Below are 19,788 nucleotides of genomic sequence, written 5' to 3'. Positions count from 1 at the left end.
ACCGAGATAATGAACAATGTAATTTTCAATCTAATCAACATCTTTAATTTTTCGGTGCATAGACATTGCTCTATTATACTTTATTGATGAAGTGATGATGAATAATATTGAGTTGAGAGTTCTTTTGTTTTTCAAGAGTGAGGGATGAAAGAGAGAGTTAAAATCGAATGGTTCTTTTTGAGAGAAGACAATTACGAGGGAGAAGAGAAAAACGGCGGAGAGAGCACGCAATTACGCGATACGTGGCGGTTACCTAATGTGAACCGTTCGATTTAAAAAAGAGTGAACTATTAATTCGATCTCTAACTATTTTTATAAAATGACAAAGCAATTTTTAACGAATAAAGTAATTTATTTCGATCTCTGTCCTATACTTTTGTGACATAAGACGATTCTTGTTGGTGAATCTCCAGTAATTATGAACGAAAAATGTTGAATTGTCACGGTAACCGCTCGTGTATTAGCTTGCTGATATATATGATTACTGCAGACGTGGACACCTCAAATAGTTAGGGAGTTAATTGTCCCCATCTACGTCAACATAAAACGTGGTTATTTTGAAAGTACATGTTCTTTGATGCAGATTTACACCAACCTTGTGATTTTTTCTTTGTACCTCAAAAAGAATTATGTCGTTGTCTCCAGTCCAAATTGCTCTCCACTTATTGTCTCTAGACTTAATAAACTCATCTAGCTTCTTCTGTTCTACTAGGATCAACAGACCAGAATAAGCCTCCAATTTTTTTTTTTTTTGGTGTGTGACCATTTTTCTCATCAGGTAGTACCGTAAGTCCTCACACATCGTTAAAATTGATTTTTTCCGGTATTCGACAATCTTTGCGCTCCACACCTCGCACATATTGTTCATGATTTTGTCGACTTTGGATCGTGACTGAAGTAAGCTTTAGTCTAAACTACAGGCTCAAACCTTTGAAGATACTCCTAAGCTTCCATATTCACTTTCTTCATTTTCTCCATAGCAGTATTGAACTCCTGGAATGTGATGCATCGTGCACATTCTCATTAGACAAGTCATCCCTTAGTATATGTCTTCTTCTAACACCTGCATATTTTATTGATGTCCTCTTCTTAGCAGTGTTTAGTGAAATTTTAGAATTAGTGCTAGATGAAGAAGCATTATTACTCCCACTCTTTTTCTTAGCTGAGACTCTTTTTCTTCCCTCTTCATCTGTGTTCTTAAGTTTTTCATCACTACCTTTGTCATTTGTCTCATAACCAGCAGCCTCTTCATCCACTTTTCTCTTACCTAACATTGATTTTTTTGACCCTATCTTTTTCTTTTTTGCTCTTTTTTCTTCATCACTGCTGCTGTCATCTGTCTCATATCTAGGAGGAGGAGGTTTGTAAGGATCATCCTCTATAGTCTCGTATCCATCATTGGAGGATGATGATGATGAACTCACCACAATAGTCCCAAGGGCCACACCATCCTCAATTATTTCAGGAATATCCTCTTCGTGTTCAAAATAAATATACAATTCATCAGTGTCCCTGTTCATAAGCTTATTTTTCCTCATCTAATTAATCTTCATATCCTCCTTAATGGCATGAAGACTAGCCTCCATGTTGGGTGCTTTCATATCAAGCCAAAACATCTCTTTATACCCTGTGTAAACCAACTCCTTAAACAATGTCACCAGGTCAAAAAATTCATATAATCCAGGTCTAACGGGGGAAATCTCTTCACTTTTTTATGCATGTAGAAGAGACCTCCCTTAGCATCTCTCTGAAATCTCCCCCCATGATGAAACACTGAAATAATTAAATATTTAGACATCTGCGAAAAATAAATATGCATTAGGATCTTAATAGCACATTGAAACAACAAATGGGAGACAAGCATTTCAATTTTTTTTAAATTCACCACAGTCCAAATTAGTAGACTCTGTTTCTAGATTTTTCTAATGTGTGCTTAAAATAATATATTATCAACCTTGAGTAATCACGTTGGACATTACTTAATCAGGTTTTATGTTTTCTTTGTTCAGGACCACAAGTGAGTTGTAAAGATAAATGGTGGTGTGTCAGAGTCAGTTAATAGAACCACATAAAGTACAAGAGACAAAAAGGTCCATTAAGAACACGGCTTACCTGGACCGTAACAAGCACCGTGAGTGAACTCCTCCAAGCACCATCAAAGCTCCGTCAACGACAACGACATCAGTTTCATCAATGCCCACCCCAATAACAACGTCAACACGACACTACAACTTTCCAAGGTAAACAATGGTTACGAAGGTGAAAAACGTTCTCTCCTAGGGTTTTCTAGTAATTCTGAAAGGTGAATGAAGGATTTTTATAGAATGGCACAATGTGAAATAAAGGTGAAATGTCTCCTCCCCTCAAAACGACCAAGTTTTATGTTGACATAGATGAGGACAATTAACCCCCTGACCATTTGAGGTATCCATATCTGCAGCAATCATCCACATCAGCAAGCTAACACACGATCACTGTGACAGCTCAGCGTTTTCTGTTCGTAGTTACCGAAGATTCATCCACAAGGACCGCCTTGTGTCACGGAAGTATGGGACAGGGACCGAAGTGGATTACTTTATTCATCAGGAGTTGCTTTGTCATTCTACAAAATGGTCAGGAATCGGATTGGTAGTTCACTCTTTGAAAAACACTGAATAGTGACCATCTGATTTCAGTGCAGCTATCCTCCACAATAGGATTATACATGCCTACTTGCAATATCCCCTACATAACACCACTGCTGCTTTCATTTCAAAATTAAAAAATGTATTTCAGTGCTTTGTATGGTTCTTGACTACTTGCCACTATGTTTATTCGACCAAACAATGACTGCCTAAAATAAACTATAATTTTCTAATAGAGGTAAATACCAAATCGGTACTTGAAAGATTCTGATGCTGATAAAATAGTATTTGATTTTTGTTATTGACAAAATAATCCTTAAAAGATTTTAAAATTTGACAAGCGTGCTCCCGAACTCGCCGGAGCACATCTCCGGCAAGCACATTGCTGACGTGGCCACCATGTTTTGTTGAGATGGCAACATTCCTAGACTAATTACTTAGATGTAATTAATAATTAAATTAAATCAATAATAAGTGAAAATTCTCCAACCCTAATCCTCCCTTCCCCCTCCCCAATACACTCTCGCTTTTTCACTCTGAGATGGGCCAAAACGGCGCCTCAACTTCTCACTCTCACAGAGCCGCATAGTCGCCATCTTATCGCGTCGTCCCTGCACTGTCTCACTTCTCTCCGTGTGGTCAAGCAGAAGAATAGAACAAACAGCAGCAGCGCCTTACTCATCGGCCTTATCTCCATGCCTCTCGCTGGTAGGTGTACCTCATCTCCCCACCGTCAATCGCCACTCGCAATAGCTTGCTGCTCGTAATAGCTCGCTACTCACCTCTATTTGCTGCTTCTATCTGCTCGCTGCTCGCTGCCAGTCGCTGTCTTGCCGTGCCTCTTCTGTCTGTGTTGAAGCAGCAGCCATCTTGGCTCCACCGTGACTTGCTTTTTCTGCCTCTACCTCTGCGGGTCGTGTTTCTCAATCTTCTCAAAAGAACAAGAACAACAATAATAGGAAAGAATATAATTTGTGGCTTCTCATTTTTTTCTGAAATTGCTGTAGGGTAAGCATTTAGCCATTAAAGCAATGATCTCTGACTCACTTTGGAAGAGAGTGAATTGTGTTTAGAGTTTGATACTGGATATAGAAGGATCCTTCTGAGTTTGGTACTTTCTTAATAATGAAATAGAAAATGTGGCTAGATGAGAGATCTTTATTTTTAGTTGTAAAGCTTATGAACAAATTTTCAAGTTTTCATTGCCATCATAATAGAAACTAAGAGGGAAACATTTTACACTGACATTTAGCCATTCTCATTTGGAATAGGATTTTTGGTAGTTTGTTGCTGGTAAATTTTAGTGTATGTGGGAGAATGAGAAGGGATAGAGTGCGTTTGGGGGGAGGGAGAAGGGGGAGAGTGCATTGGGAAAGGGGAGGGGAAGTGTGTTGGGGAGGGGAGGGATTAGGGTTGGGGAGGATTTTGGCCATCTCAGCAATATACGGTGGCCATGTCAGCAGCGTGCTTGTCGAAAATGTGTTCCGGCGAGCTCAGAGACACGCTTGTCAAAATCTAAAATCTCTCAAGGATTATTTGTCAATAATAAAAATCAGATACCATTTTATCAACGTCAGAATCTTTCGAGTACCAATTTAGTATTACCTCTTTTTTGATAGGCATCTCAATAGAATATTTTTAAAGTATCACTTTTAATATTTTTAAAAATAAATTTATTTAAAATTAAAATATATATTAAAATTAATAGATAAAATAAAATCGATCACATTTTAGAAAGATGATATTACTTTGATAAAAAATTAATAAAATTTTACCACTCGTAAAACTATATTAATAGAATAACTAAAATCAATATAAAATTTTAATTGAACTAAAATTAAATATTTGAGTGATAAATTTTATTTTAAATTTTAACTTATTATTTTTTTCCTATGGTTTCATAAATATTAAAGAAAATTTTACTCTTCTCCCTTGCGAGATGTTAAAATGACACTCTCCTCCCCTCTATTTTATAAATGTACATTTCCCTTCCTTCTAACTTTTAAAAAACCTCCTCTTTAATCTATTTTAAAATTTTTGTGTTAACTAATATTAACTTTACCCATTTTTTAAGAAAAATAAATTATTTTTTGAAAAAATACCCATTAACAAAAATTTTTTTATCATTAAATTTTGCTTAACAAAATACTCTTTAATAAATTATTCTTTTATTGATTAAATTGTATTTTTACCAAAATATTTTCAAAGAAATTAATAATTAAATTATTGTTTTCTAAGATACTTACCCTTCAATAATTTTTTAATTATTAAATTGTGATTTTACTAAAATTTTTGTTAACAATTATTTTTATATTTACTATTAATTTTTTTGTATCAATATATATTATTTTAACATTAAATAAAAAAATTTTATCACATTTAATCAATAAAAGAATAATTTATTAAAGGATATTTTGGTAAGCAAAATTTAATGATAAAAAATAAAATTTTTGTTAATGGGTATTTTTTTAAAAAATAATTTTTTTCTTAAAAAATAGATAAAGTTAACATTAGTTAACACAAAAAGTTTAAAATAAATTAAAGAGAATGTTTTTTAAAAGTTAGAAGGGAGGGAAATGTACATTTATAAAATAGAGAGAAAGTGAGTGTCATTTTAGCATCTCGCATGGAAGGGGAGTAAAATAATTTTATAGGACTCAAAATAAAATTAAAATTAAAATTAGTATTAAAGATGCTTTAATTATCTTGTTATTTTAGTTAAAAAAGTTTCTAAAAAAATATTTATTTATTTTAAAACTCAAGGAGCAATAAATAAGGACATGAAATAAGTGAATAACAGATAGCAAGTTCCGGAAAAAAGGCAGTAGTACTTCGAAAGGGAAAAGCCAAGATTCTTTCAAATAAAAAACTGTGTCTGGAAGTGGAAGGTACTCCTAACAATAACATCAGACCCTCCAACAACAACAACAATGCTCACGAGACACTGTCCCTTGATCCAATAGAGAATCTCATTGGCAATGGGAATCGCAATCATGGAAAAGAAGCAGCATTCCCATTCTACGTTTCTGTTTCTTCTTGTGTTTCTCTCCATAACAAGAGTTCAGAGCCATGTCTCAGCTGTGGGAGACCCAGGAATGAAGAGAGATGGTTTGAGAGTGGGATTTGAAGGTTGGAACTTCTGCAATGAAGTTGGACAAGAAGCACCTCTCATGGGTAGTCCTAGAGCTGCTGATTGCTTTGATCTTTCAGGTTTGTCAAAATCAATTTTATTCATATTTTCATTTGTTTTTGCCCCTTTTAATCTCATGTTTCTTTTTTTCTATTCTACCACCCTTGTTATTTATGTCCTTTACTCCTTTACCCTTTCTTAAGTAACTTTAGTTTTTTATTTATTATTATTATTATTATTAAAATAATCTGAGTTTTCATTTAGAATTCTGTTATTTGTAACAACCAACTCAATTCAAGGGTAAACAAAAGAAAAAGGGTAAAAATGTTATGTTTAGAATTATATCTAACAACTATGCTCAATAACTACACTAACAAGAGAGAAGAGTAATTTTGTTTTCAAAAATATTGATATAGTATTCTCCTCTCTTATTATTTTTCAAAGAAAAAAAAGGAAGAATTTGAATGTGGGTGTCTACAAGGTGTATGAGGAATTGATTGTTGAAAAAATCTCTTCCTTTTTTCTTCTTTGGTGATTCCAGATTCTGGGAAACTGATACACAAGGTTACAGAAGCTGATAACAAACTTGGGGTTGGGCAACCATTTGATGGTGTTAGGCCACAAGATATCAACAACACTGACATTTATGCAGCTAAGAAGGAGCTCTATCTAGGTTCTTTATGTGAGGTTAAGGACACACCAAATCCATGGCAATTTTGGATGATAATGCTCAAGAATGGAAACTATGACACCAAGTCTGGCCTGTGTCCTCAAAATGGTAAGAAGGTACCGCCTTTCGATAGCCCCGGCCGGTTCCCCTGCTTTGGCAAAGGGTGCATGAACCAACCAATCTTGTGCCATCAACAGACACAGATCAAAGAGGGCACAATGAGTGGAGGGTTCAGTGGTTCTTATGATTTGGGTTTTGATTGTGATGATGATGGATATGATGGTCTTTCTTACTATGAAGTGATTTGGGAGAAGAAGGTCAGTGTTGGGAGTTGGGTGTTCAAACATAAGCTCAAGACTTCAAAGAAGTACCCTTGGTTGATGCTTTACCTTAGAGCTGATGCAACAAAAGGATTTTCTGGTGGTTACCATTATGATACAAGAGGAATGCTCAAAATTGTGAGTAGTTGTTCATTACTTTAATCCCAAAGTTCCTTCAGATCCAATATTTTAAGATCAAGAAAGATATGTCTGAAATTTATTCATCAATTATGTTCAACAACTACAATAATAAAGGTAAGAGAAAAAAATACTATACTAATTTGGCAATACTCTTTTCTCTTGTTTTTAGTTAGGACTTTAGGTACAATTATTAAATATAGTTGTAGACATAATATTTTAAAGGTTAATGCTAAATAAACACAATTAATTTTAAAGGACAATAATGTTTTTCTTTCATTTTGTAATTTGAAGGTTGTTTAAGAGAATCTATCAGGAACATAGACCATTTCACTTCAATTTGTTTAATTAGGCATTCAATTCAATGTTTTCTGGAAAAGTGGCAACAATTGACCAATTTCTAACTAGGCATTCAATTCAATTTTGGTTGGCAAAAAAATTAAACCAATTTATGGTTTTTTCAACTTTTCAGCTTCCGGAGTCACCAAATTTCAAAGTGAGGTTAACCTTAGACATCAAGCTTGGTGGAGGAGCCAAGAGCCAATTCTACCTCCTTGACATTGGAAGTTGCTGGAAGAATAATGGTGCACCTTGTGATGGTGATGTACTCAGTGATGTAACTAGATACAGTGAGATGATCATCAACCCTGAAACCCCAGCATGGTGCAGCCCAACAGGGCAAAGAAATTGCCCACCATATCATATAACACCAGAAGATAGAAAAATTTACAGGAATGACACTGATAATTTCCCTTACTCTGCTTACCACTATTATTGTGCACCAGGGAATGCTAAACATTTGGAGCATGAAGTGGATACTTGTGACCCATATAGTAATCCTCAGGCACAAGAGATAGTTCAGTTGCTACCTCACCCTATTTGGGGTCAGTATGGGTATCCTACTAAAAAGGGTGATGGTTGGGTTGGAGATGCAAGGACATGGGAGCTTGATGTTGGTGCCTTGTCTAGTAGGCTTTACTTCTATCAGGTTAGTAAGAAAAAGATGAAAATTCAAATGCAGCTGTTTTCGTGCGAAATTGATAATTAAAAATAGTTAAATAATTTGACATATTTGATTAAATTTTCATCTAACGAATCTCAACTCTCATCTTCATATAAATTAATTCACTATTTTGAATCTCTTATATCATTCATGGTACGGCGATGTTCGTTACCTTGGTTAATAAGGTAATGTTTAGTAATTGGGATAGGTAACTAACTTGGGTTATCCGAGTGGTTAGCTCACTCGTACACTTAAGCTTGGAGTTTGAATCTTGCTTTGTACATACAGTCAATTCATTGGCCAGCGACAGACCTTTAAATAGAGTTCAGATCCGTAATAGATTAGTCTTTCTCCTGTCGAACCGAGAAATGCTGTAGGCAACAAAAAAAAAAATAATTGGGATAGGTCACAAATATAGAATTTCCAATAGAAAGTTTGTATTCCTTTTTGTTCTACCTTTTTGAAAAAAAAATAAAAGATACATAAAATTTGTGTCTTGGGATAAAACTGGGTGGCCATGTGTACATGTTTTCAAATTTATTACACTTTTTATGTTTTGTTGTCTTGCTATTTATTCAGTCTTAATAGTCATAACGGGTTTGGTACTACTGTTGAAATTAATTCTTTTTTTTTTCAAAGATTTGCTTTCAAATGGTATAGGAGGTATATTTAGAAAAATAAGAATAAAAATTATTTTTAATAAATACATATTACAATAATAGTAGTATTTAATGGAACATGAGGTAATCAATATTTTCTTTTTGATACGTATGTTGTATTTAAATCAATATTTGTTATTTGTTCTTTTTAAACAACGTGTTATCCTCTAGCATTTTCTTTTAATAAAATTATTTCTAAAATTTAAAATAATTATAATAAACATAAATATGGTAAAAATAATTTTTATGTTTTATTATTTAATAATATATAAAATTACAGCAGATTTTCTTGCCAATTTTTTTTTTCTTCAAAAGAAAGTTCAAATGATTGATTCGACAACCGGATTCCTAATAACTGTATTTTATAAGGAAATTATTGTGTCTACCTGTCCTTGCTCATATACAGATAATATTATTTTATTATATTTATCTCACCGGACCGCATTCAACAATTTTTAAGATTTATCTCAATTCCTAGGAACAAGTAATTTTCAATAAGTATAGTTGAAATTATAACTAAAAATTAGTTATTAGTCTTTCTTTATATTTCTTAATAAGAAATGTTATATGTATTATTTTTATGTAAATTTTTTTCTTGTATATCTTGGACTTTTAATATTAAAAATAATTGACAAAAATTTAAAAATAAAATTTATCTCTAAAAAAATATAAAAATTATATAAAAAAACATGATTTCTTTTTCTTTTTCTGATTCCATTATTATTCTCTTACGTGGTGCAGGATCCAGGCACTCCTCCAGCTAAAAGAAAATGGACATCACTTGATAGTGGTACTGAGATATTTGTTAGTGACAGCGATGAAGTTGCTGAGTGGACTCTAAGTGACTTTGACGTCATTATAACACCACCAACCATCGACGATGAGGATAAGCTCCAGCTATATTAGAACTATTACACTAGCTACATTATATTATATAATTTATTCCTTAATTATTAAATATGTGTATTGTTAATTTCATCAATTTAGTTTTCAATAATAAGATTATGAATCGCATGGTAATGAGTTATAGTTTAAATAGTATAATTTTTTATTTATTTAAAAAGTGACAAATTTAAATTTCTCTATTTTACTAAAAAAAATAAAATCATGAACCGCCTTTTGTACACGTGGAATTCGATTATTTGTGGGCTATAGAGAAATTAATAACAAAAGAAAAAAAATTCAATGTGTTAGAGTAATTCAAAAAATACTTTCCTTTTTTTTCGCGAAAAGTCGATATACATTAGCGGGAGTACGTACTCCTCATCCAGCGCCCTATGAGTTCGTTCACGCTCTACTAGGGTTTTACTGCGCTGCCTCCATGGTTACACCTTTCTTTGTCTTTTCTTCGTCAAAGTCTTTTCTATCTTCTTCTACTTTTTTCTCTTAATTTCTTTTCCACTTAGTTCCCTAATTTTCATTTTCTCTCCCAATTCATTCTTCTTTTAATTCATTTTGTTTTCTAATTCACCCATTTTATATATCTTATTTCTCTCTGAAATCATTAAATACCAATTCTATTTTTCTCTACACCATGAGCAACAAATCAGAGACACAGAACCCTCATATAATTGATACTGATCAGGAGGATGACTTGATCGTTTTAGCTTATGAAGATGTTTCCGAAGGAATTCAAGCCTGTACACGGAGCCTGTCTGAAAGAATTTTCTCAGATCGGATCTTTTCCGTAGGTACCATGGAAGGAACTCTGTATGCAATATGGAATAAACCAGAAGGATTCAGAGTAGTCGAAAAATCCAGGAACCAGTTTCAATTTTTCTTTGAGAATGACTCTGATGTGACTCGAATTGAGAGAGGTTCACCTTGGTTATTCAATAGTTTTGTTATTCATGTTCGCAGATGGAAGCAATCAATAAACATGGAGGATAATCACATCTCTTCTTTTCCTGTATGGGCACAACTTTGGGGATTGCCTGAACAATACAAAACACTTGAGGTTTGACGAAAATTGGGTGGGAGACTTGGTCAAATTGAAGATGTTGCTCTATTTGAAGTTAGAGGCAACGATACACGCATAGTGAAGGCTAAAGTGGAACTGAACGGTGATAAAAGAATGAGGGATACACTGAAACTGCTTGATCCTAATCAGAAAATACTGGAAATTGGAGTGCGCTATGAACGTATAGGTGTGTTCTGTACTTATTGTGCAAAATTGGGGCATGAATCTAAGAACTGCCAATGTTTTATTGATGATTCTGCCCAAAACAATATCAAGGAAGATAAAGTTGGTGAATGGCTTAAGGCAGATCAAGTCGGTAGGCGTTTAACTGAAAAGAGAGCTTCCTTCAATCCTAACCAATCTCGGGATGGTTCTATTCCAGCTCAACCGAAGAAAAAATCTCCACCTGCTTGGCTTTTTGATAGTTTCTCAAAAATGAGTGTGCAAGATGATCAGAAAAAACAGAATAATGAAAAAATTGATGCCAATTCGGGTTCTAGAGAAGAAAATGAGGGTGAATCAGAAAATACAGGTACGGCTACTGATACTAATTCTTCTTCTAATGCTCTATTAGAGATATCCTATACCATGAATAATGTCCAACACAATAACGTCATATCCAAGCTTAAAAAGGAGAACAAAAAGCCAAACCTGAAACAACTTGCCAGAAAGTCTGTGATAGGTTTCAAACGGAGGAGTGGAGGTAATGGTACTGAAGAAATTTCAAAAAAAAATTTGTCTCAATGATATTGTCTCTGATGCTATGACGGTGGAGGGTGCCAGCCTTCAAGTGGCACTCAAAGAAATATGAAACTGCTCTCGTGGAATTGTCGGGGTTTGGGGAGACCCCTAACAATCCACAATCTTAAAGGGATTTGCAAATCCTACTCCCCCGAGGTTGGTTTTATCTGTGAAACAAAAAATCAATCTCGACAAGTTAAAGGAAAATTAAGATCTTGTGGTTTCAAGGAATGGTTTATTGTGGATCCGGATGGATTATCAGGGGGTTTGGCAATGGCATGGAGGGATGGTTGCACTGTTCAGATTTTGCAGCATGGTTGATTCTTCATTGCGGCATCAGTTCTGACAGCTGGATCTAATGATCCCTATGGTGTTCTAGATGTTTATCTCAGTTCAAATGATCAACATAGAATGGCTCAGTTTGCTGAATTAACTTCAGTCACGCAACAGTTTGATGGTAAGGTTGTGTTAATGGGTGATTTTAATGCTATTTCTAGTCAATTGGAGAAAGCAGGTGGGGGTGCTAAATCTCCTTCTTCTATCGAAACCTTTAACAGTTTTATTGATGATAATTCTCTGATTGATATTGGTATGGTCGGAAGACCATTCACTTGGTCAAATAGACGGAGGGGTGATGAGTTGATACAGGAAAGACTGGACCGATTCCTGGTAGGAGTTGATTGGCAGCAACTCTATCCCAATGCAACGGTTCTTAGACTGTCAGAATCAGGCTCGGATCATTCCCCTCTTCTCTTAGACTCTAACCCGAGAACTGAGAGATCTAAACGCCGATTCAAATTCCAAGAAAGATGGTGTTTCAATGATGAAATAAGGCAGATTGTTAGAGAGGTTTGGCACGAACAGATTGATGGTTCAGCCATGTATATCCTAGCTCAAAAACTAAAGCGTTGTCGATATAAGATTGTCAGATGGCAGCAAGAATACAGATCTAATTCGAAGGTGGAGATTGATTTACTACAGTCTGAATTAGAGGAACGTCGTTTAGTAGGAATTCATGGAGGCGACATCATTTCAGAAATAGAGGACAAACTTGAAAAAGCATTGCAAAATGAGGAATCTTATTGGAAAGATAAGTCTAGAGTCAAATGGCTCAAATCTGGCGATTAGAATACAACTTTCTTCCATCAGAAATTTAGAAATCGAACCCGAAGGAATAGAATTTGGAAGCTAACTGGCAGTGACGGTGAAGTGGCTACTTCAAATGCTGGTATTGCTTCTGTGGCTGAATCTTATTTCAAGGACATCTTTTCCTCCAGTTATCATGAGAACCCTGAACCTCTGTTTACTGATTTTGAACCTAAGGTTACAGCTCACATGAACCGTAGGCTTCAAAGACCAGTGATTATGGAGGAAGTGAAACGTGCGACATTTAGCATTCATCCTCAAAGTGCTCCAGGAGATGATGGTATGACAGCAAAATTTTTTCAAAGCTTCTGGAACATACTTAGTGGTGATGTGTTTCGAGCAGTTAAGAGCTTTTTTTCAGGGGGCAGAATTTTGAAGGGTTTTAATCACACTCAGATCTGTCTTATTCCCAAGATTTCTGATGCTAAAGATATGACTCAGGTAAGACCAATAAGCCTATCTTCAGTCTTTTACAAGATTATCTCCAAAGTATTTGTACATAGACTTCAGGGTATGATGAATAGACTAATTAGCCCTACGCAGAGTGCTTTTATTAAAGGCAGATTAATCTCTGATAATATCCTAATTGCTCACGAGTGTATGCATTACTTGAAGAACAAAAAAAGGGGACTCGAAAATGAAATGGCGCTAAATTAGATATGAGTAAGGCATATGATAGGGTGGAATGGCACTTTCTTTGGTTTATATTGGAGAAGTTTGGTTTTGACTCCCGATGGATCATGTGGATTCGAAAATTAGTGACAACTATTTCTTATTCTGTTATTGTGGAAGGACAACCTTATGGTTTCTTCAAACCAAATAGAGGTATTCGACAAGGAGATCTTCTATCTCCCTATCTTTTTCTTTTCTGTGCAGAAGGTCTCTCCTTCTTGCTACACAAGGCAGAACAAAACAGACTAATTCAGGGTCTTCAGATACATAGACGATGTCCCAAGGTCAACCACCTCCTCTTTGCTGATGATTCCATCTTATTCTGTAAGGCTAATCCTGAAGCATGTTCAAATATCCTGCATTTATTGAATTCTTACGAAAGCATCAGTGGCCAGAGGGTAAATCTTAATAAATCTGCTGTATTCTTTAGCCACAACACTCCATCCACTACTTGTATACTACTGGCTAACTCTATGAATATTAATCATATTGGGGCTCAGGATAAATACCTTGGTTTGCCTTCTACAGTCTCTAAATCGAAAAAGGCTTCTTTTAGTATGATCAAAGAAATGGTTCGGAAAAGAATCCAAGGGTGGAAGCGCAATCTTCTATCGTCAGGTGGTAGACACGTATTGTTTAAGGCAGTGGGAGAAGCTATTCCTATTTATACATTGTCTTGCTTCAAGTTGCCTGATGGTTTAATCTCAGAAATTCACTCTCTACTTTCTCAGTTTTGGTGGGGACAAAAAGGTTCTAAAAGGCGGATGGCTTGGATTAGCTGGGACACTATGACTCGCCCACGAAAAGAAGGAGGCCTTGGATTTAAAGATCTCAGAATCCAAAATCTGGCGCTTTTAGGCAAACAGTTTTGGCGACTTGTAACACAGCCTACTTCCTTATTATCCAAAATCCTAAAAGGTAAATACTTTAGCAATGGTAATGCTATAACGGCAGAAATTGGAGTCTTACCTTCTTGGGGATGGAGGAGTATACTGGAAGGCCGAAAGATTATTGAAAAAGGTCTTAATTGGGCTGTGGGTACTGGAGAGAATATCCGAACCTTTGAGGATCCTTGGCTGCCTCCTCTGTATCCTTTAATGATTTCTGACATGCCAAATAGACAAGCTATTGATGAGTTGGTTCCAAGAGTTACAGATCTAATTACTGAAGATAGGAATTGGAATCAGAATCTTATTCAAGAATTATTTCCCCAAGACGTTGCAAACAGGATTTTGTCAGTTAAAATTCAGCAGAGTAGGGACAAATTGCAATGGGATTTGAACAAATCCAAACAATATGATACAGCTTCAGGTTACAGAATTGGCTATTTATTTTACCATCCGCCTCTGGAGCTTTGCCCTAATTATATGCAACAGAAAAAGCCGTGGATTGATCTATGGAAGTTGAACTTGCCTCACAAAATTAAGCTATTTATCTGGAAAGCTCTCCATGGCCGGCTCCCGGTGCTTGCTTAGATTCATCGCCGCATCCCATCTATATCACCAATATGCCCCTGCTGTCATGAAGCCACCGAAACAGTCACTCATTGTTTGATCGATTGCTCTAGAATTAAAGATGTATGGTCTCATAGTTATCTTCGTGACTGTCTTCCCCTTCAGAGTCTTAACGACTTTTGGACATGGTGGATTGCATCAACAGAGATGCTTAACCTGTTGAAGAATGATGACCGTAATCCTCAATTGCTTGCCATCATTTGCTGGAACTGCTGGAACGCTTGCAACCAGTTGATTTTTGAAGGTTCTACTTCAATGCCGTCTGCCATTCTAGCAAGCTCTGTCAAGTTGCTCCGTGAAATCCAAAGAACTCACAGTTTAGGTCGTCATCTCCATGAGGCAAGCTCTTAGTTGCATTCAATTTGATTTATCATTCTTTCTTCTTTAAGATTTTTTTCGTTTTTCGACCTTGCACCGTTGGATGAATACATTCAGTGTAGTGTTTTTGGGAAATCCCCACCTTTCATTATGCTGTTCTGCTTTTGGACATCTTTGTATTTCATTTTTCAATAATTAATGAAATATAACCTACTATCTTTTGAAAAAAAAAAATTTCAATGTGTTAGAGTAATTCAAAAAATACTTTCTTTTTTTTTTCGCGAAAAGTCGATATACATTCCCCATTCTTTTATTCATAAAATGTATCCGTTCTGTTTCTTCAATAATTATTATTTTAATCCATTTGAATAAATAATTAAATATCCTTCAATAATAATTACAATTATATATATAAATTAGTAATAAATATTTGCTTGATTCAAATTATAATAATTCTTTATTATTGTTTTAATAAATTTTATTTATTTTTAATGTTTTATTACATAAAATAAAATATTTTAACATTTTACAAAGATATTTAATTTAATTCTTTTATATATTTCATGATTAATGATAAAGTATTAAAAATAAATAAAATATAAATATTTATTACTATTATTTAAATAAACTAAATACATATCACTAATTTTTATATATAATTATAGTTATTATTTAAAAGTATTTTAGTCAAATAGAATAAACCGTATATTATTTTAACTTTAGAGAAAAGAAGAATATATATTTAATAAAATAGAAAAGAAAAAAAATATTATTTACACATCTCTAAAAAAAATATCGTTTTTTTAATATCGATTCTGATAGAACATTATAAATAAATAAAAAGAATTATGAATTTTTTATTCTCCAATAAAAATAATTGATTTGCAAAATAAAGATCGTTGTTGGATTAGGGAAAAGGCTATTGTATGATTGGTATTTTATTTATTTAACCAAAAATTAGTATAGATTATGATTGAAGAATCAAGAAAAATAAAAGTAATATAAGATACAAAAGAAAATGCATGGTTCGTTCTTACTTTTCCAAGGAAGCTTTATATATTTACGTGGATATTATAATAAAGATTTTATAAGTATTTTTATNNNNTGATATTTATAAAATGATAATATTAGTAAAATAAAAAAAATTAAAATTTATCTTATTTAATATTTATTAATTATCGCAATAATTAATAAATATTAAATAAAATAAGTTATGGTTATTTTTAGTTAAATTTTTTTGGTTACTAAATATTTTTTTATAAAAATATTATCTTTATTTAAAATGTGACTAAATAAATAAGTTACATTTTTAAACAACATATTTTTATAAAAAAATATTTTTATTATTTTTATTTAAGTACTTACCTTATATTTATAATAAAAGTAAGTGTATGGCGATGTTTAAACTCGAAATTGAACATGTATATAAATTATATTTAAGAGCTGATGATCCCTCTAAATATATTAGTTAAGCCATACACAATAAATAAATAAATAATTCCAATGTTAAGTTGTTCGTTTTCAAAAGATTGTACTAAATGTTTTCTCCTATTTATTTTCTTGAGCGATGTACGTACTCATTAAAAAAGCTCTTTATTAAAAGTGAGATTCTCTGATTCATAAGTAGAGGTTCTATCCAATTGGCAAGTTGTGACCGCAGATCATAATGACAGATATAACTAATAACACATTATTAATGTTGAACCAGTGTTGCAGATTTACTATTAGTAGTATGCAAAGGAATTCTATCTTAAATAATTCTATTAAGGAAAAATATATAAACCAACTCCAAATCAATAAAAAATAGAATAATTAATTAATTATATATATAATAATTAGTTTTATTTATAATTTAAAATATTAATTATTAAATATTTTATTATATTCAAATTAGAAGAAGATACATTCAATATTATTACAACGTGAATCACAGAAATTAATTCAATTAGTTTTTGTCTTTTCACTTTTTTTTTCTCTAAATACCTAAAACATGATAAATAAAAAAAATTTAAAATCATCCAATTTAAAAAAAAAAAACATTCTAATATCTTGCATAAACACCACGTAAAGATTTTGAATTCACCCAAAAATATTTAACTAATTTTTAGTTGGAACTATTTTAGTTCCTAGCATTATTATTCTACTAATTTTTTTTTATAATTTTTAAATGAGAAAAAAAATTTATTTTTAATTATCATCAAAACATAAAAAATTTAAAATATTAAACTTCAAATCAAGTTTAAAAGTTAAGAAGATAAGTACGTATGACATGATTAATGACTTCCAATTTTTTAGTAATATAATAATATAAACCTAATGCATTAATTATTTTCTTGACTACATCAAAGTGAATCCTAGGTGTTTAGCATTGTCTTAATGGCTCGGATAATGATTACTGTCCAAGTGCGCCTAGCAAATAGATATTCCATGCATGCAATATCATTTGTTTTAATAAAATCATTTTTGACTCTATTATTAAATGTTTTAGGGCAATTTACTTATTTAAATGGAATGGGAGATTTTTTTACCTAAACGTGCAAAATTGTTTGTTGTTACGTGTATGTACAAAAAGCCATTTATATGTAATCCGTGGCAACCTACCACGATTTCAGAACGTGCATAAACCGTGGCAGGTCCCAGCGGTTTATGGGCAAAAATTATAGAGTCTAAACCGTGGTAAGTCACCACGGTTTACGAAGGAGAGATGACATACATAAACCATGGAGAATCACCAAGGTTTATGAGGAAAGTTAATTGCACATAAAATCCGGTAACCCACCGCGGTTTATGTGTGTGTAGCTATATAAGTAATCCGCTGAAGGCAGGGACGGATCATTTGAGACAGCACAAAAAAAGGAAGTTGTTGTTGTGTTGAGAGGATTTGGGAAAACTTTGGAGGTGTGAAGGAGGAGTGGGTGGTGGAGCCAATGGAGGATGAGGATCGCTTGTACCGACTAAATGGCGTCGCTCACGTGGCAGGATATATCGACGAAGAGGTTAGTTACTATTATTGTTATTATTATTGTTATTAAAATTCATACTAATATAGCAATTGATATTATTAGGAATATTGTTAGTAAAAATATTTTATTATGTTTATTTGTATTGTTATTCTGATTAATGTTATTTACATAAATATTGATATTATTATGGTTACTGTCAATCAAAATGTGAGGCGTTTATTAATATTGTCTACGTAAATGTTAATATTATTATCGGTATTGTTAGTAATGCATATTTTATCATGCTTATTTATCTTGTTAGTCTGGTTAATAGTATTTTTGTAAAATATTTTATTATAAATGTTAATATTTTATTAAAAAATATTTTTTTTCTGTATTTATATTGTTATAATGAGTGCATAGAATTTGTAGCTTCACTGTTTATTACACAATAAGAGAATCAATGAATTTAATGTGACGAGTCTAATAATTTTTACGAAAATTATGTTTGGTATTGTTTGTAATGGTTGTATGTTAAAGGATTTTGTTACCCACGTTTTGCAGCCTAGTAGGGTTATTAGCGCCGTTAGGCGGCAGCAGAATATGCCCTTACATGACCGGATTATACCGTATCTGGAGACTGCGGGCTTGTATCATCTGGCTAGGCTAAACAGTCAGTGGTTCTGGGTTATCATCTTGCTAGGCTAAACAGTCAGTGGTTCTGGGTTGATGAGTCTCTCCTTAGCGCATTTATTGAGCGGTGGCGTCCGGAGACCCACACGTTCCATATGCCGTTTGGTGAGTGCACCATTACTTTACAGGATGTTGCGTATCAGCTGGGTTTGCCGATTGATGGTGCGCCCGTTAGTGGGTGCTTGACTGAGTTTGAGAATCTGATGGAACACGGTAGACCAGCATGGGTGTGGTTCCGGGAGTTGTTCGGGGAGTTACCTCCATAGAGTAAAGTCAAGCAGATGATAGTGTGCTACACATGGTTCCACGAGAGGTTCCGGGTTCTCCCTGCAGATGCTACTGATGAGACCGTGCGTGTATACGCACGCGCTTATATCCTGATGCTGTTGTCGTCTCAGCTGTTTGTGGACAAGAACGCAAACAGGGTACACCTTCGCTGGTTACCTTATTTGGCATCATTGGACAACTTGGGCAGATATAGCTGGGGCTCCGCTGCACTGGCCTGGTTGTATAGATGTCTTTGTCATGGTACAAACAGGAACGTCGTTAACTTGGCTGGGCCGCTACAGCTACTACAGTCTTGGATTTTCTGGAGGTTTCCCACTCTGAGACCCACTGGTTTTGACCGGTTCGGGTTTTCTCTTGCTTCCAGGTATGGTTTAGTATTTTCCGTTCATAAATTGTAAAAACAGCATGTGTTATGGTTTGTTTTGACATCATTTCAATTAAAATTGTAGGTGGGCTGAGTTTGTGCCGAGGAACGATGCAGGGGCACAGAGATTAGTTTCCGCACGCCTTGCACTGGATCGACTGCGTGTCCACGATGTGAGTCATTTATTTATTACTAATACTTTTACTAGTTTTTCTTAAATGTCACTGTCTCATCAAACTCTTACTGTTTCTATGCAGTTTGTGTGGGAGCCTTATTCTTCTGTTGATATTGCTGCTGTTATTCATCCGGAGATACTAGCTGACGAGCACCGACGGCTATGGACGGCCGTCACTAGCCTGATATATTTTGCTGCGATCGAGTGGCACCAGGTCGATAGGGTTCTACCCCAGTTCGGCAGTGTTCAGCATCTCCCAGAGGGAGCTCTGAACATAGATTGGCTACATGCGAAGGATGGTAGGGGTGGGGACCGGTGGTTTCCTACATATTATCAGGAGTGGCACCAGCTTTGGGAGGACAGGCTTCAGTCAGTCATATGGGTCGATCGAGTCCTCAACCCCGGTCCATCAGCAGATTACCTGGAGTGGT

General features: G+C 34.2%; 2 protein-coding genes across 2 annotated transcripts; both read left to right on the top strand.

The window, feature by feature from the left end:
• The first annotated feature begins 5,437 nt into the window (after positions 1-5,437).
• On the top strand, positions 5,438-9,535 carry LOC107465020 (uncharacterized). Its single transcript, XM_016083994.3, has 4 exons — positions 5,438-5,834; positions 6,296-6,882; positions 7,355-7,870; positions 9,286-9,535. The coding sequence occupies exons 1-4, from the start codon at positions 5,603-5,605 to the stop codon at positions 9,448-9,450; spliced, it is 1,500 nt and encodes a 499-aa protein (XP_015939480.1). The 5' UTR covers positions 5,438-5,602; the 3' UTR covers positions 9,451-9,535.
• A 543-nt stretch (positions 9,536-10,078) lies between these two features.
• LOC107464993 (uncharacterized) lies at positions 10,079-10,507 on the top strand. Its single transcript, XM_016083960.1, has one exon. The coding sequence runs from the start codon at positions 10,079-10,081 to the stop codon at positions 10,505-10,507; it is 429 nt and encodes a 142-aa protein (XP_015939446.1).
• The last annotated feature ends 9,281 nt before the right edge of the window (positions 10,508-19,788 follow it).

This window comes from Arachis duranensis, chromosome 9 (assembly GCF_000817695.3).
Source record: "Arachis duranensis cultivar V14167 chromosome 9, aradu.V14167.gnm2.J7QH, whole genome shotgun sequence".
NCBI classification, from domain to species: domain Eukaryota; kingdom Viridiplantae; phylum Streptophyta; class Magnoliopsida; order Fabales; family Fabaceae; genus Arachis; species Arachis duranensis.
The sequence above is the reverse complement of the archived record's forward strand: the minus strand, read 5'-3'. Positions and strand labels throughout refer to the sequence as shown.

What these genes read in the sequence shown, in the direction of transcription:
- LOC107464993 (XM_016083960.1), top strand. Translation starts at nt 10,079, where the DNA reads ATGAGCAACAAATCAGAGACACAGAACCCTCATATAATTGATACTGAT.
- LOC107465020 (XM_016083994.3), top strand. Translation starts at nt 5,603, where the DNA reads ATGGGAATCGCAATCATGGAAAAGAAGCAGCATTCCCATTCTACGTTT. An exon ending in TGATTGCTTTGATCTTTCAG is followed by an intron (nt 5,835 to 6,295) that starts GTTTGTCAAAAT and finishes TGGTGATTCCAG; the next exon opens with ATTCTGGGAAACTGATACAC. An exon ending in CAAGAGGAATGCTCAAAATT is followed by an intron (nt 6,883 to 7,354) that starts GTGAGTAGTTGT and finishes TCAACTTTTCAG; the next exon opens with CTTCCGGAGTCACCAAATTT.